Source organism: Heterodontus francisci, chromosome 41 (assembly GCF_036365525.1).
Source record: "Heterodontus francisci isolate sHetFra1 chromosome 41, sHetFra1.hap1, whole genome shotgun sequence".
Classification (NCBI taxonomy): Eukaryota; Metazoa; Chordata; class Chondrichthyes; order Heterodontiformes; family Heterodontidae; genus Heterodontus; species Heterodontus francisci.
Window position 1 is genome coordinate 28,350,413 of NC_090411.1, and position 14,836 is coordinate 28,365,248.

Consider the following 14,836-nt stretch of genomic DNA (forward strand, 5'->3'; position numbering starts at 1 on the left):
GTTGTTGTGATCTGGAATGCGCTGCCTGAAAGGGCGGTGGAAGCGGATTCAATAGTGACTTTCAAAAGGGAATTGGCTAAATGCTTGAAAGGAAAATTTGCAGGGCAATGGGGAAAAAGCAGGGGGGAGTGGGGTTAATTGGACAGCTCATTCAAAGAGCTAGCACAGACACGATGGGCCAAATGGCTGTTTTTTTATTTGTTTATGGGATATGGGTGTCGCTTTTATTGCCCATCCCTAATTGCCCTTGGGAAGGTGGTGATGAGCTGCCTTCTTGAACCACTGCAGTCCTTGGGGTGTAGGTACACCCACAGTGCTGTTAGGAAGGGAGTTCCAGGATTTTGACCAAGTGACAGTGAAGGAACGGTGATTTATTTCCAAGTCAGGATGGTGTGAGGTTTGAAGGGGAATTTGCAGGTGGTGATGTTGCCATGTGTCTGCTGCCCTTGTCCTTCTAGGTGGCAGACGTCGCAGGCTTGGAAGGTGCTGTTGGAGGAGGCTTGGTGAGTTGCTGCAGTGCATCTTGTAGATGGTACAGACTGCTGCCACTGTGCGTCAGTGGTGGAGAGAGTAAATGTTGAAGGTGGTGGATGGGGTGCCAATCAAGCAGGCTGCTTTGTCACAGAATCACAGAATTGTTACGGCACAGAAGGAAGCCATTCGGCCCATCGTGTCTGCACCGGCGCTCCGAAAGAGCAGTTCACTTTGTGCCATTCCCCCGCCTTCTCCCCATAACCCTGCACATTCTCCCTTTTCATATAACTGCCTAATTCCCTTTATAACTGTCTAATTCCCTCTTGAAAGCTTCAATTGAACCTGCCTCCACCACACTCTCAGGCAACGCATTCCAGACCTTAACCACTCACTGCGTGAAAAAGCTTTTCCTTGTGTCACTTTTGCTTCTCTTACCCATTACTTTAAATCTGTCCTGGATGGTGTCGAGCTTCTTGAGTGTTGGAGCTGCCCCTATCCAGGCAAGTGGAGAGTATTCCATCACACTCCTGACTTGTGCCTTGTAGATGATAGACCGGCACTGGGGAGTCAGGAGGTGAATTATCAGTTGCAGAATTCCCAGCCTCTGACCTGCTGTTGTAGCCAAAGCATTTATGTGGCTGGTCCAGTTTCTGGTCAATGGTAACCCCCAGGATGTTGATAGCGGGTGATTCAGCGATGGTAATGCCATTGAACCTCAAGGGGAGATGGTCATTGCCCGGCACTTGTGTGGCGTGAATGTTACTTGCCACTTATCAGCCCAACTTAGATGTTGTGCAGGTCTTGCTGCATATGAACACGGACTGCTTCAGTATCTGAAGAGTCTGCGCTGTAAGATTCTGTTCAGTTCCCCAGCTCTGTAGCTGAGTGCGAGTAGACCAGTCGCAGCACCCCTTGGGGGTGACTGCCATTGGTGTCCACTCAGCGAAGCAGGCTCGATGAGCTCTGTGTCTTCCTGTGTTCAGCATCCTGCCATGATTAAAATTGAGGGCAGTTTGAAATCAGTGACTCACCTGCTCATTGCACGAACCTCGTGTTTAAACCTGTCTTTAAGAGAGAAATCAGGAATGACCCAAGGGAACAGTGAGCCACGTCCTAAACCCAGTTCTGGGCTATGGTAGTGCAGTGGTTATGGTGCAGCACTAGAAGCCAAAGGGTGAGAGTTCAAATCTGACCAAGGCTAGTTGTGAAATCTGGTAATTTGTAGGGGTTGACAACAACAACTTACATTTATATAGTGCCCTTAACACAATAAAACACCCCAAGTGTTTCCCAGGAGCATTGTAAAACAAAGTAAGAAAGTATTAGGTCAGCTGTCCAAAAACTTGGTCAAAGATGTTTTAAGGAGTGTTTTGAAGGAGGAAAGCGAGGTGGAGAGGTATAGGAAGGGTAGTCCAGAGCTTGGGGCCTAGGCAGTTGAAGGTGTGGCCACCAATGATGGAGCGATTAAAATCGAGGATGCGCAAAAGGCCAGAATTAGAGGAGCGCAGATATCTCGGAGGGTTGTGGGGCTGGAGGAGGGTTACAGAGATAGGGAAGGGCGAGGCCATGGTGGGATTTGAAAACCAGGATTGGAATTTTAAAATCAAGACGTTGCTTGACCAGGAGCCAGTGTAGGTCAGCGAGCACAGGGGTGATAGTGGAACGGGACTTGGTGCGAGTTAAGATATGGGCAATAGAGTTTTGGATGACCTCGAGTTTGCAGAAGGTAGAATGTGGGAGAGCGGCCAGGAGTGCATTGGAATAGTCAAGTTGAAGGGTAATGAAGGCATTAATGAGGGTTTCAGCAGAAAATGAGCACTAAACGCTGCTAGTTTAGTCTTTTTATCAAAAAAAAACTTTTGCTTTTGGGAAGGGAAACTGCCACCCCATTAAAGTGTGACCTATGTGTGACTCCAGTCCTACGCTATCTGGTTGGATCTCAGTTCCCTCATGGTATCAAATACTGCCTCATCACAGTCCGAGACCAAATAATATAAAGAAATAAGTTTTTCTCTAAATTATCTAAGCGGATTTGAAAGTAGAACGAGTGAAATCTGACGGGCCTGTGTGTTTTCCTCTAACTCCAGCTATTTTTCTGCCTTCCTTCCCCCTCCACCTCACTTACTTACCCCCTCAGTGGCATTATTGGCCTGGTCAGCAAGGATACACATTGACACAACAGGGAGATTCATTTAATTCATAATCAAATTCACATACCACGCCCGTGGGGAAGATGCTTAAAGGATTTAACTGAGGCCTGAGGCCTTTAACTCGGGCTTCTCAAGCTGCAGAAATCATTTGTAATTTTATCCTTGACCTTTTGCAGCTGTAGGAATAGTTCCTTCCTTAGCTTGTGATAGAGACACAAGTTTATGTCCAAGATCGTGAATTTGTTCCATTTAACAATAAGGTGCTTGCCGGAATTGTGCAATGGGGAACTGGTTTCCAAATGGCCGCCCTGGCAACTATAAGAGACCAGTTTTTTGAAAGAACTGTTGAGAGTTACAATGAAACTGAGCTTTGGCTGCACAAAACCGAGCAGGTAACCTGCGGCCAGGGATACGGTAACATAGTGTGTTGTTGCGGGATTAGTAGACCTGGACTAATGGTCCAGAGATATGATTTCAACTCCCACCATGGCAGCTGGGAAATTTAAATTCAATTAATAAAATAAAATCTGGAAAAAGAAAGCTAATATGAGTAATGGCGAAGCTACATAATTGTTGTAAAAACCCATTTGGTCCACTTTAGGGAAGGAAATCTGCCGACCTTATGGTCTGGCCTTATCAGAGCAACAGATAACAGGATAAAGCCTAATAGAATAATGAATGAAGCACAGTGAGGAACGGTGTTTTTCCCATACATCATTTCATGCTGTTTGATAAGCGAGAGGACTTTTGGATGAAATAGACTTTTACGATGTGAGATCATGAATAATGTGAGTTTACGAGACTTGCAGAATTCGGTTCTCTAGTCGGAACCAAATAAGGTGGGATTTATGCTTTAGAGAATCTTTCATGTTGCTTTTTTGTTTGGAGTCAAAAAACAAACTGGGAGCATTAAAAAAAAAACTCATACCTTGTAACGTGAGGTGCATGGACATTCTCATCATCTTGCATTTGCTATTGTTCGATGGTTATGGGTGTACATTTGGCTGTTCCACAGAGATTGAGCACAAAGTCTAGGCGGCCCCTTCCAGTGCAGTACTGAGGGAGTGCTGCAGTGTTGTGCGGATTAGATGTTAAACCGAAGCCCCATCTGTGCTCTCAAGTGGACGCAAAAGATCCCGTGGCCACAATTTTGAAGAGGAGCAATTCTCCCTGGTATCCTGGCCAATATTTATCCCTCAACCAACTTAAATAGATTATCTGGTCTTTGTCTCGTTGATGTTTGTGGGAGCTTGCTGTGCACAAATTGGCCATTGTGTTTCCTACATTACAACAGCAGTTCCACTTCAAATTGGCAGTAAAGCACTTTGGAACGTCCTGAGGATGTGAAAGGTGCTATATAAATGCAACGCCTATCTTACGTTGACATTTCCAAAAGTCTGTCCAAGCTACAAAGCAGCTTTTGCAAAAGGTAATGAGATTCCTTTCAAGGTCCCTTAGAAAGGAAAGACAGAAATAATGCATTTATATAGCACCTTTCACAACCTCAGTGTCCCAAAGCGCATGACAGGAAATAAAATTCTTTTGAAGTGTAGCCACTGTTGTAATATAGGAAACGCGGCAAGCAATTTGTGCACAGCAAGATCCCACAAACAGCAATGTGATAATGGCCAGATAATCTGTTCTTGTGATGTTGGTTCAGGGAGAAATATTGGCCAAGGATACTGAGCATAACAACCATGCTGTTCTTCAAAATAGTGCCATGGGATGTTTTATGCCCACCTGAGAGGGCAGACGGTGGAGGCCTGCTCAGGTCGGGAAGAAAGAACCCGACCGAACCACCGCGGACCCGAGCCTGATCCGGCCCGAGTCCCTCCGATTTTGCCCCGAGCCCGACCTGACCGTCCCTTTACTCACCTTCGGACTTGGAATCTCCACGAAGCTGCAGCGCATGCGTGATTAAGTCATCGTGACATCACTCGCTCACTGCGCAGACTCCGTTTCGTCCCGGACTCCCAGCTCAGATAAGTTTAAAAAAAAAAAAAAAATATGTCAGTACTTACCAGCAGAGCACTTACCGTGTGTGTTCGGCCTGACCCGACCCGACCCAAGTCCGAACGTCGTACCCTGAATATGGGTCCGACCCGACTCGAGCCCGACACATGTCGTCGGGTCCCGTCGGGTTCGGGTTGGGTAGCAGGCCTCTAGCCGACGGGCGCTCCGTTTAAGGTCTCATCTGAAAGATGACACCTCTGACAGTGCAGCACTCCCTCAGTACAGCACTGGAGTGTTAGACCTGAGCACAGAATCTAGCCTCTGGAGTGGGGTTTGAACCCACAATGTGCTGACTCGAGCAGGAGTACTCCCTATCATTAGATATCTTATCACATCAGGGACTCAGCTGAAAGTTTTTCCATTCAGCTTTAAAAATCAGTTATTATTTAGGTGATTGTCAAGATGTTCCTTTAAAGCCCACCTTGGTCGTATGTCCTGATGGCTCTTTCTGTGGCTCGGTGTCAGAAAATGTTTTTATTGATATCGCTCTTGTTTAACTGCCTTGGGATGTTAAAGGCGCTATATCGATGTAGGTTGTTGTTGTAGAAGAGGAGGTGGGAGTCCAGTCATGCTGCACAGGGGATGGCGGAAGCGGGTTTCATTTTTTGCGCTTGACTCTCCCTTCTCCCGCAGACGGACACGCTGTCGCAGGTGAACGAGGACCTGGGCCAGGAGGAGATCGTGCAGCAGTGCATGCGGAATGTTGCGTGGCTGGAGAAACTCTTTGACTCGTTCAGCGAGCTCCTCACACAGGTGCAGCAACAGTGCGCGTGACACCCCAACAAGGCGACAAGACTGCCCAGGCCTATCCTCCTCTTGTTTATCTTGCACTCTTTTCCCCCTCCCACCCTTCATCCCATCCTGTTTCTCCTCACCCAGTTCCTCCTCACCCACCACCTCCTCTCCCTCCCTCCAACTCTGGGCACTTTGTCCCAACCAAAATTACCGCCTCTCACGTAGGACGCAAGTGTCAATGCCTAACTTCATTGGAGGATTTATTTTTTGGGTTGTTGTTGCTGTGCGGTGATTTCAGTGCGAAAATGTTCAGTTAGGAGTGTTGAACGACTTATTTTCTTTCAAACCCTTCGAGAAAGCCTCACGGCCTAGGCCCCGGCCTTCTCTCGGAGTACTAAAAGGCTTCAAGGTTTTAGGACGGTGGGGGGTTGGGGGGGGGGAGGAATTGTTGAATTAAAGCCTTGCAAGCAAAAATGTTGATTCCCTTGTTGCCCCCGCACCCCTCCCCCGCCTCCCCACCCCACTCCCCACTCAAGAGATAGCGGCCGTTTCTGGGAGTGGAGTTGTAGGGGTTGTGGAGGTACAACTTGATTCTCGGCCTGAACGAGAGGGACAAATATAACCTGCTCACTAACGGTCTTCGTTCACCCTCGTGGCAGCGTGTTAACATGGGGAGAGGGAATAACAACCAGCTTTGGGTTACCAGGCTGCGATACTGAATAAGAATTTAGGGAGCGGGCTGGGGGAGAAAAAGGTGCGTTTAAAAATACCACTACATTAAAACCAAGGACAGGGGTTTTTTTTTAATCTTTTTTAAAAACAAAATACAATTTAGGTTTAGGTTGGACTGCCTATCACAACTTGTATTTTTTTTTATTTTAATTCGAGCCTGTGTGTCCTTCAGCAAAACTAATTGCGCATTCTTTGTATCGCATTCTTTCTCTTAACCTCCCATTTCTCCCAAATTGCCAAGTTCCTTGAGGGGTGGCCATTGTTGGTGATAATGCTGTCCCTTTACCATGTCTAGATCCCACTTTGGGGTAACAGGTTGACGGTCGGTGTTGGTGAGCAGGACAGAGTGTTCTCATCTGTTGACTCACCCTGGTATTGGATAGTGAGAACACAAGGTTGGTGATGGATGAGCAGATATTGGCTAGCTGACCCCTTTCTGCTATGGTGTGGTTTGACAGGCTGCGGGTTAGCAGCACAGAGGAACCAGACAATGTTGCCCACTCCTGTGCCATGTTCTCCCTGCCCCCTTCTCTTTCTAACACAGATCCAAGTAAGATTTGAAGAGGTTAAGATCATTAACGCAGCCTGTTCTGTTCTCCCGTACCAGCTGCTCCATCCATCCTTCCCATCCAGTACCATAAGTCCTTTGACATTGCTTCAGCTCAACCCACTCCAAAGGCAAATTTGTATAAATAACAATTTGACTGTTAATATTAGGGGCTGGGGAGTGGGAGGTAATTCTCTTTGGCCAGCGGGCTCAGAGATAAGCAACAACATTGTATCTCTCACCAATCAGACCATTTTGACCAACTTCCCTGATGAGATGTCTCTGAATGGCCAACCCCACTTCGCAGTGCCTGGTTTTTCCTGACTGTTGCAATTCCATTGTGGTGTTGTCTGAGCCCCTGTTCACCGGCAACTGGAATAAATCAGGGAGACCAGTGCCTTTTTATTTTTTTTTGATCGTTTTCTTAGCTTGTCACTTGAGCCCCTGAAATGAGAGCAATGTCCCAGCTGTTTAGACGATGCCCTGACTGTAATGCTATATTGTGGCATTTCCTGGCCAACTGCCCAGGACAGAGTTAGGATATAAAAAACAGGCCGCTTGACAGCTTGCTAAATGTTTCCCCAGAGGTCCCAGTGGTTCTCTTATTTGGGACATTCAAAGACCTCGTTCAAGTGAATTTCTGTTTCCACTGTTGGGTAACTGGAGCTGACGGTGCAGGTGGAGTCGATTGCTGGCTCATCTAGCTCCTGCTGTCCTTAAATTGTCTTTAATTATCTGGTTAGAGTTTTGAAAAGCCACAATACCCAGTCAGATAAAGTGTATGCAGTTACCATGGCTACTGGACTTGTTTGCAGTCAGACCTGAACCGAGAAGTGCGATTTCCAGCTTTGCTCTCCTTCCTTCTCTCCCCAGTCACAGTAGGTAAACAAAAAACTTGGAGGCTTCTTTCTGTAAAATAGTGTTTTTTAACAAGTTAAATTAAAGCCAAGGTGATTATGAAGTGCAGCTGGTAATGCTGGAGCAGCCTTGCACTGTTTAGTCAGTGAATGGATTGAGAGGCACTGCAAATGGCTGCCATTCTGGAGGACATGTGACTGGACACTGCTGAAGGACATGACTGGACACTGCAAATGGCTGCCATTCTGGAGGACATGTGACTGGACACTGCAAATGGCTGCCTTCTGGAGGACATGTGACTGGACACTGTGAGTGGCTACCATCTGGAGAGGAGGTGACTGTAATTGGCTGCCAGCCTTGAGAACGAGTGGTGACTGGACACAATTTTACTCTTGGTCTGGGGAGTGGGGTGTGAGTGGAAATTGAAAATGGCTGCCAGTGTGGAATACGCGATTGGACATTACAAATGGCCTCCTGTCACGAGGGACGAAAGATCTGCAGCCTGAAGATCGATTTCTTTGGAAACGTGCCCCGCATTCAAAGCTGACAATCTTCCCCTGCCAAAAGTGGCTGCCGTAAATCACTTTCTCTTGCTTGGCACCACCACCAACCCCTCCCCCCCCTTACTCCAACCCCACAAAAAAACAATTTTTAAAAAAGTGAGCAGTCTCAGTTTAGCACTTGCTGCAAGTGAGACGTCCTGGGTGTCCTTGACATGACTTTTGGCCAACTCTGGGTGGATGGGGAAGGGATGGGGGGTCGAGGGGAGGAGAAGAAACTTGGTGAGAGAGGAACTCTGCAGGAGCGACTCCAAGCTTTTTGAAATCTCAGTAATTTGAGGTTCTTGCTGAGCAACAGTGCAGCATGTTTTAGACCCTAATTTCTTTCAGATTTTAATCAAAGAAAAATTTTCCCCCTCATCCTTTTAACAAGAGAATTAACTATTTAAAGAAAAAAAAACAAAAAAAAAACTAATGCTGGCTGAATATAATTTAATCAAGTTTTCAAGTTATTTAAAAGCATTTTACTGATTCCATGTCTCTTTTTTTCCTTTCAGTAAAACAATTTTACAAAAAAATTAGATTCTGTCCTTTTCGGGTGCTGAGCTGTCGTAAGCGCTTTTTAAAACAGTGGCTACTCGCCAAATCTCCAGTGTATATATTGTACAGAGCAAATGTCCATGTACTATATTGTATTTGAGAGAGGTAATCAATACTTAACAGAGGAAAGAAAGCAAGGTTGCTTAGCTGTGATGTTCAGTCTGACTGGACCTTATTAGTACCTGGTTTATATAATATGTTCTGAGACTTGTCAAGTGTCCTATTTTATTCAGAAAGGTAGTTTATGACAAAACGGAGTGATGCACCCCACGGTCGAAGAGACGGAGAATGGCGGGCTGGGTTTGTGTGCGATAGGAATTCTCTTATCACCCCAATTCCCCTGCAGTCCAATGAGCTCAGGGCCTTACAAGTCCTTAAGCAGGCGGTCACAGCCCACGTGGGACTGATCGCTGATTTCTGTTGGAGTTGTACTGTTGGCCTCAGTTCTGTATGGCTAAGGGAGGTTTAAAATTCCAGTGAACCCCCCCCCCCCCCTCCCCCAATCCTGGGCGTGTGTGTGTGTGTGTGTGTGTGTGTGTGTAAAAAGAGTCTGGGATGGACAGCATTGTGCTCAGCTATGATGCCCGCCCTGGTTGAATATTGCATCAGCTGAGAGCATGGCACTGTCCCGGTCGAATACCCCGCCAGGCGCTCACTGTCTGGGCTTGCGAGCGAAGCAAGTCACGCGGGGAGACAACTGTGCGACCAGCCTTCAGAAAGAACTTTAGAACGGGAGAGCAAACCTGCAACTAATGAATGATTTTTCACTCCTCCTGGTGTGTTCGATGGGCTTTTTCTTTTTAAAAAAAAAAGAAAATATCAAACTGAAGGATTGACACCTACCCAGTTCTAAGATAGGACATCAATTTTTAAATTGAATACCATAACACTTGCTTAAACTGGTGTCTATCCCTCCCTCGGCCATTTATTTCTGCATGTATCTGTTAGTGAGGTATTCAATACCTTTGCACCATTGGCACTGAAAGTTTGGCCTGATCTCACCCCAGAAAGCCCTGGTAGCGAGATTACTCCCCTCCAACTATGTGCTATCATTATGAGTATACCTTCGAGGCACTCCTTTTATCTTTCACCCTTCCCCAAGATGTCGCCTTTTGTACATATTACATAAAAATAATAGCAATGGCTGACAAACTCCAGGGGAAGAACATGCATTTATATACAGTTGAAGTGAAGTCTGTGTTGTAATGTAGGAATTGCAGTAGCCTATTTGCACACAGCAAGCTCCCACAAACAGCAATGTGATAATGACCGGATCATCTGATGTTGGTTGGGGGATCGATATGGCCCCAGGGCGCCAGGGGAAACTCCACTGCCTTTTTTTTTGGAATAGTTGCCACAAGATCTTTTTACGTCTGCCTGAGAGGACAGACGGAGCCTCAGTTTAATGTCTCATCTGAAAGACGGCACCTCTGACCTGCAGCTCTCCACCAGTGATGTGCTGGGTGTGTCGATGCCTTTCTGATCGTAATATCTCGGTTGTACAATCGGTCATTTAAAAAGAGACTGTCAGGTGATGAAAGCCCTCTGTCCCCTCTCCCCAATCTCTCATATTGACCTCAGCCTGGCCACACTTTCCATTGTTTTTGTTGCTTTTCCTGTGATTTGAATGTGTGGAAAAGACAGATTGCTGTCTCCCGTCTCCTGATTTTCTTCTCCCTTCCCCTTTTCTCTCATTGACTCACACTGGGGTACAGTTCCACGGATGCTGATTGCCGTCCGATATTTTGCCTCACGTGTACATCTAGGGCAGTCTGCATTACCCTGGTGAGGTGACGGGGAATCAAACCCGAGCCTAATCCCTTTCCCCACTGGAGATAGCTGAATTTCTGTCCCTTTCCCTCCTTAAATCAGGGACGCCCAGGCCAGTTGCTGAACCCTTGCTTGACGCTCTGGTGAATAGAAGGTTTCAGTGATCTGCACATTCTGAGGATCCCACGCTATTGTTTTATTTTTGTGTTCCCTTCGTTCATCCGTCACCATTCCCAGCATCGTGAGTCTGGGGCCTGTGACTGGTCCTAATCTTCTGCTTGGTTCCAAGAGCCAGCAGACTAGGAGTCGTGGACTTGTCTGTGTGCAAAGAGTAGGCCAGATCCTTACGACCTAGCAACCATTAAACTGAAATGGAGGGGGGGAAAAAAGGGTCCAGGAAGGAACTAGGCCTCATTGGAGTGGGGAGAGTCTACGAAAACAAGGCTTCATTGGAGCTGAACTTACTGAAAACTAAAACTTAAAAAAGGGGACCCATCATCCCAAAACCTCAGGCCCATTGCTAAGGGAACAATGTTCGACTCTTGAAACCCACAAAATGATTGGATACAGGACTGAGTAAGGTGGTTAAACATTATAGAGCCATTGATGAAAATAATGTTGATTTTTTTTGGTCCCAAAATAAATATTTGTCAAAAATATATATTTATGATTTCACATTGTAGGTTACTATGAAAATGTGAGTTTTATCTGGGCCTTCTGAGAAATTGGTGAGTGCAAGGGGAGACACCATTCATTGTCAGCCATTATGGTGCATAAGGAGTCCATTCATCCCATCGAGTCCATGCAAGCTCTGTAGAGTAATCCAGTTAGTCCCATTCCACCAGGCTAATAGATTACTTAAGTATTGTCTCCTCTAGCTACAAACACTCACCTCATTGGAGTACAATTCCACAGGTTTCAGCAAACCCTCCAGCACCTCGGTCAACCAGTCATTGTGTGTGTGTGTGTGTGTGTGTATGTAGGCTATTCAGACACGGAGGGCATCACAGTCAAGCTTGATTCACACACTTAGCTGCCACCAGTGGGGTTATGTTGTAATCTAAAATAGGAGCTCACAGCAGATAGTTTTATCAATTAGAGAGCGGGGGGGGGGGGGGGGGGTCAGTTTTTTCTGAGTCAAGAATAAGACTTCAGAGACTCCCATCAGTTTATAAAACTTTTTAAGTTTACTTTTAATTTTAAATTAGGTTTTGGATCCACAGAAATGTGTGCGCGCGCGTGTGTTTGTGTGTGCAATGATCAGGAGGGGAACATCGGATGCAGGAATATCTTGTGGGCAGGGTGTGAGAGCCTCCTTGAATTTGCCTATATACAATGTTATTGGGTTGCCAACTCTGGCTGGACATATCCTGAAGGTTTCCTCACCTGACCATCTCCAACCACCTTTTATCCACATCTCCCAATATTTTTAGAACTTTTATTTAAAAAAAAAAGAAAGCATTCGAACTGGAATGTAAAAATGCTCCTCTGATTTTGCTCCCAGGTTTTGGCTTGCAACAACTGCCCTGGAGATTGATCCTGGAGACTGCAAAGCCAATCCAAGACTGTTGGCAACCCTAGTCTGGTGTTGCCATTTGTTCAACTCTTTAAGCCACCCCTACATCTCCTCAGCTGCCAGTGTAGTTCCCAATGCTCAGTTATGCCGACTTAAGCATTGACTGTTTTCTGTAGAGTGATCCAGTAGATATCCATTGGTGAAAATGGGGCTCCTTGAGGGGTGGGGAAGGGACAAGGATTTTCCAACGAGGAAGTTAGGTTTTTTTCCTGAAACGACGATGATCCTCTTCCCCTCCCCCTCCCACCGCCTCTACCCCCAAAAGGGTTTTTGAGGTTTTTTCCTACCTCGCACTTTTATTTTTACATCAACGTTTAACACATCCCTAATTGGCATTAGCTGGTTTGCTTCAGAGGGCAGTTAAGTGTCAACCACATTGCTGGGGGTCTGGACTCATGTGTAGGCCAGGCCAGGAAAGGACGGCAGATTTCCTTCTCTAAAGGACGTTCGAGAACCAGATGGGCTTTTACAACAATCCTGTAGTCTCAGGGCCACCAGTTACTGATAACTAGTTTTTATTCCAGGTTTTATTTTTAAACTGAATTTAAATTTCCCTGTCGCAGTGGTGGGATTTGAACTCGCATCTCTGGATCATTAGTTCAGGCTTTTGGAATACTTGTCCAGCAACATAACCACTATACTACTATTACCATTGTGTGTGATGGAGTAAAACAAGTGAGTGGTTGGAGCTGGGGAATTTCCCACTTTTTTTTAATAAAAAAGGGAAGTTGCTGTAAATTCTCAGAAGAAATTTTCCTTCCTTTTTTTAGTTTTTCAGAAGAATAATTAAGGCAATCCTGAAAATGGTCACTCCCATTCGATGTTGAGACAGCTGCACTGACTGACTGTTGCTAGCTGCCAATCTGGCATCACTTGGAAGGAAGCGGATTCCTGAGCTGGGACTTGGGGGGTTGCCAACTCTGGTTGGACATATTCCTGGAGGTTTCATCACATGACCTCCAACTGCCCTGCCATTGGTCGCCTACCACGCCCGACCTCATGACACCCCACCTTCCCACAGCCAATTGGAAAGCGAACAAGCTCTTTGTTACCTGATTGGACGATTCTTGACTTGTCAGTTGGAACAACTTTTTTCTCTCCTCCCACCCCCCCCCCCCCCCCCCCCCAGCCATTTCCAGTATTTTTATAACTGAAGGTGTTCAAAGTAAATTTTCAAAAAGTTTTTTTTAATGCCCTTATGATTTTTATTCTTCCTTCCGGGTGTGTTACTCGCAGCAGTGTCCTTGAAAATTAATCTTTTAATTCCAGACGATTCCAGGACAATCCTAGAGGGGTTGGCAACCCCAGGGGAGGCGGGTTTAAAGAGTTTATAGTGCAACCTGAGGGGGCAGAGGGCGGGGGAGAGGAAAGAAGGAAGCGGTTAATGTCTCAACATGTTGCAGAGCTCCTCCCCGTCGGGGCAGCACGCGTGACGACTGAGGACGCGGGCAGCCACCTGACAGAAACCTGCGCTCGGTTTGGAGGTCTGCTCGTTTCTATAGGTACCGGCGCATCTTAAACCTTTTTTGTTGTAAACTGCCTTTCAGAGTTGCAATGTTTTCATCCCTCTCACTCACTCTCTCATTATGTACTACTTATTATTGACTCTTTTTTATGACGTGTTTTAACTGTACAATGTTATGGCCTGAAAGGTATTGTTACTGTTTCTGATTTGTGTTTCTTGTATTGATGTTACATATATTATATATTTTTAATTGTTTAATAATGTCCTGCAAATGTTATTCTTTTCCAACCTCTTTCCCCCCCCCCTCCCGACCCACCTACCTTCCCTTGCAAAATGTAAAACTTGCGTTGTATACTGTGTCCACAGAATGAAAAAAAAACACATTCTTCCTCTGTATTGTTTTTTTCTAAAAAAAAAAATAGTTTAACCTCTTTTTCGTGTTTTAAATGATGAATAATTCCTAAGCTGCCTTTGGCATTTTTTTTGATGGGTTTAATATGGTTGTGCATAACTTGACCGTTGCCTCTGCTTGTGGTATATGGAGCTTAAAAGGCTGACCTTTTGGTGCCATGGTTTAAGCACCTGCCAGAAGTGACCTCTGTCCCCTCGGCTCGTTTGGGGTCCAACGGGAGCAAAGGGTCTTCATGGTTAGACCCCCAGCTGGAGTACTGTGTTCAGTCCTGGGTACCACACCTCAGGAAGGGCAGATTGGCCTGGGAGACGATACAGTGCAGATTCACCAGAATGATACTGGGGCTAAAAAGTGAAATTACGCAACAGGAGGAGGCCATTCACCCCTTCGAGTATGTTCCACCATTCAATTTGATCTTGGCCACCCTGTAACCCAAAACCATTTACACCACTTGGTTCCATATCCCCTAGTACCAAAAATCTAAACCCAGTGTGAAAGACGAGGCTGTAGCGTTTGCAACGATCTTCAGCCAGAAGTACCAATTGGATGATCCATCTCTTCCGCCTCCTGTGGTTCCCAGCGTCACAGATGCCAGTCTTCAGCCAATTCAATTCACTCCACGTGATATCGAGAAATGGCTGAGCTTGCCGGGTACAGCAAAAGCAATTGGCCCTGACAACAACCTGGCTTTAGTACCAAGACTTGTACTCCAGAACTAGCTGCATCTCTAGCCAAGCTGTTGCAGTTAGAAGCCAGCTACAACACTGGCTACCCAAAACTGTGGAAAATTACCTGGGTATGTCCTGTTCACAAAAACCAGGACAAATCCAATCCAGCCAATTGCCATTTCACCAGTCTACTCTTAAGAAGCAGCAGCACCGTTGGAAGGCGTTATCGACAATGCTATCAAACGGCACTTACTCAGCAATAACCTGTCTGCTCACCAATGCTCAGCTTAGGTTCTGCTAGGACCACTCAGCTCCAGCCTTCTTTACAGCCTTGGT

At 46.1% G+C, this 14,836-nt stretch overlaps 1 protein-coding gene across 3 annotated transcripts in view; it reads left to right on the forward strand.

Annotated features, from left to right (window-relative positions):
• LOC137353403 (proline-rich protein 12-like) overlaps nucleotides 1-11,495 on the forward strand; it is a 66,831-nt gene extending 55,336 nt beyond the window's left edge. Inside the window, exons 16-18 of one of the 3 annotated variants that reach the window (XM_068019648.1) lie at nucleotides 459-503; nucleotides 5,271-5,390; nucleotides 8,567-11,495. In XM_068019648.1, the coding sequence (XP_067875749.1) occupies nucleotides 459-503; nucleotides 5,271-5,390; nucleotides 8,567-8,569 (168 nt within the window). In that variant the 3' untranslated portion in view covers nucleotides 8,570-11,495. Of the gene's footprint in view, nucleotides 1-458; nucleotides 504-5,270; nucleotides 5,903-8,566 lie in introns of those variants that run through there. The other 2 variants (XM_068019647.1, XM_068019649.1) reach the window with 2 other exon arrangements.
• Nucleotides 11,496-14,836: the final 3,341 nt, after the last annotated feature.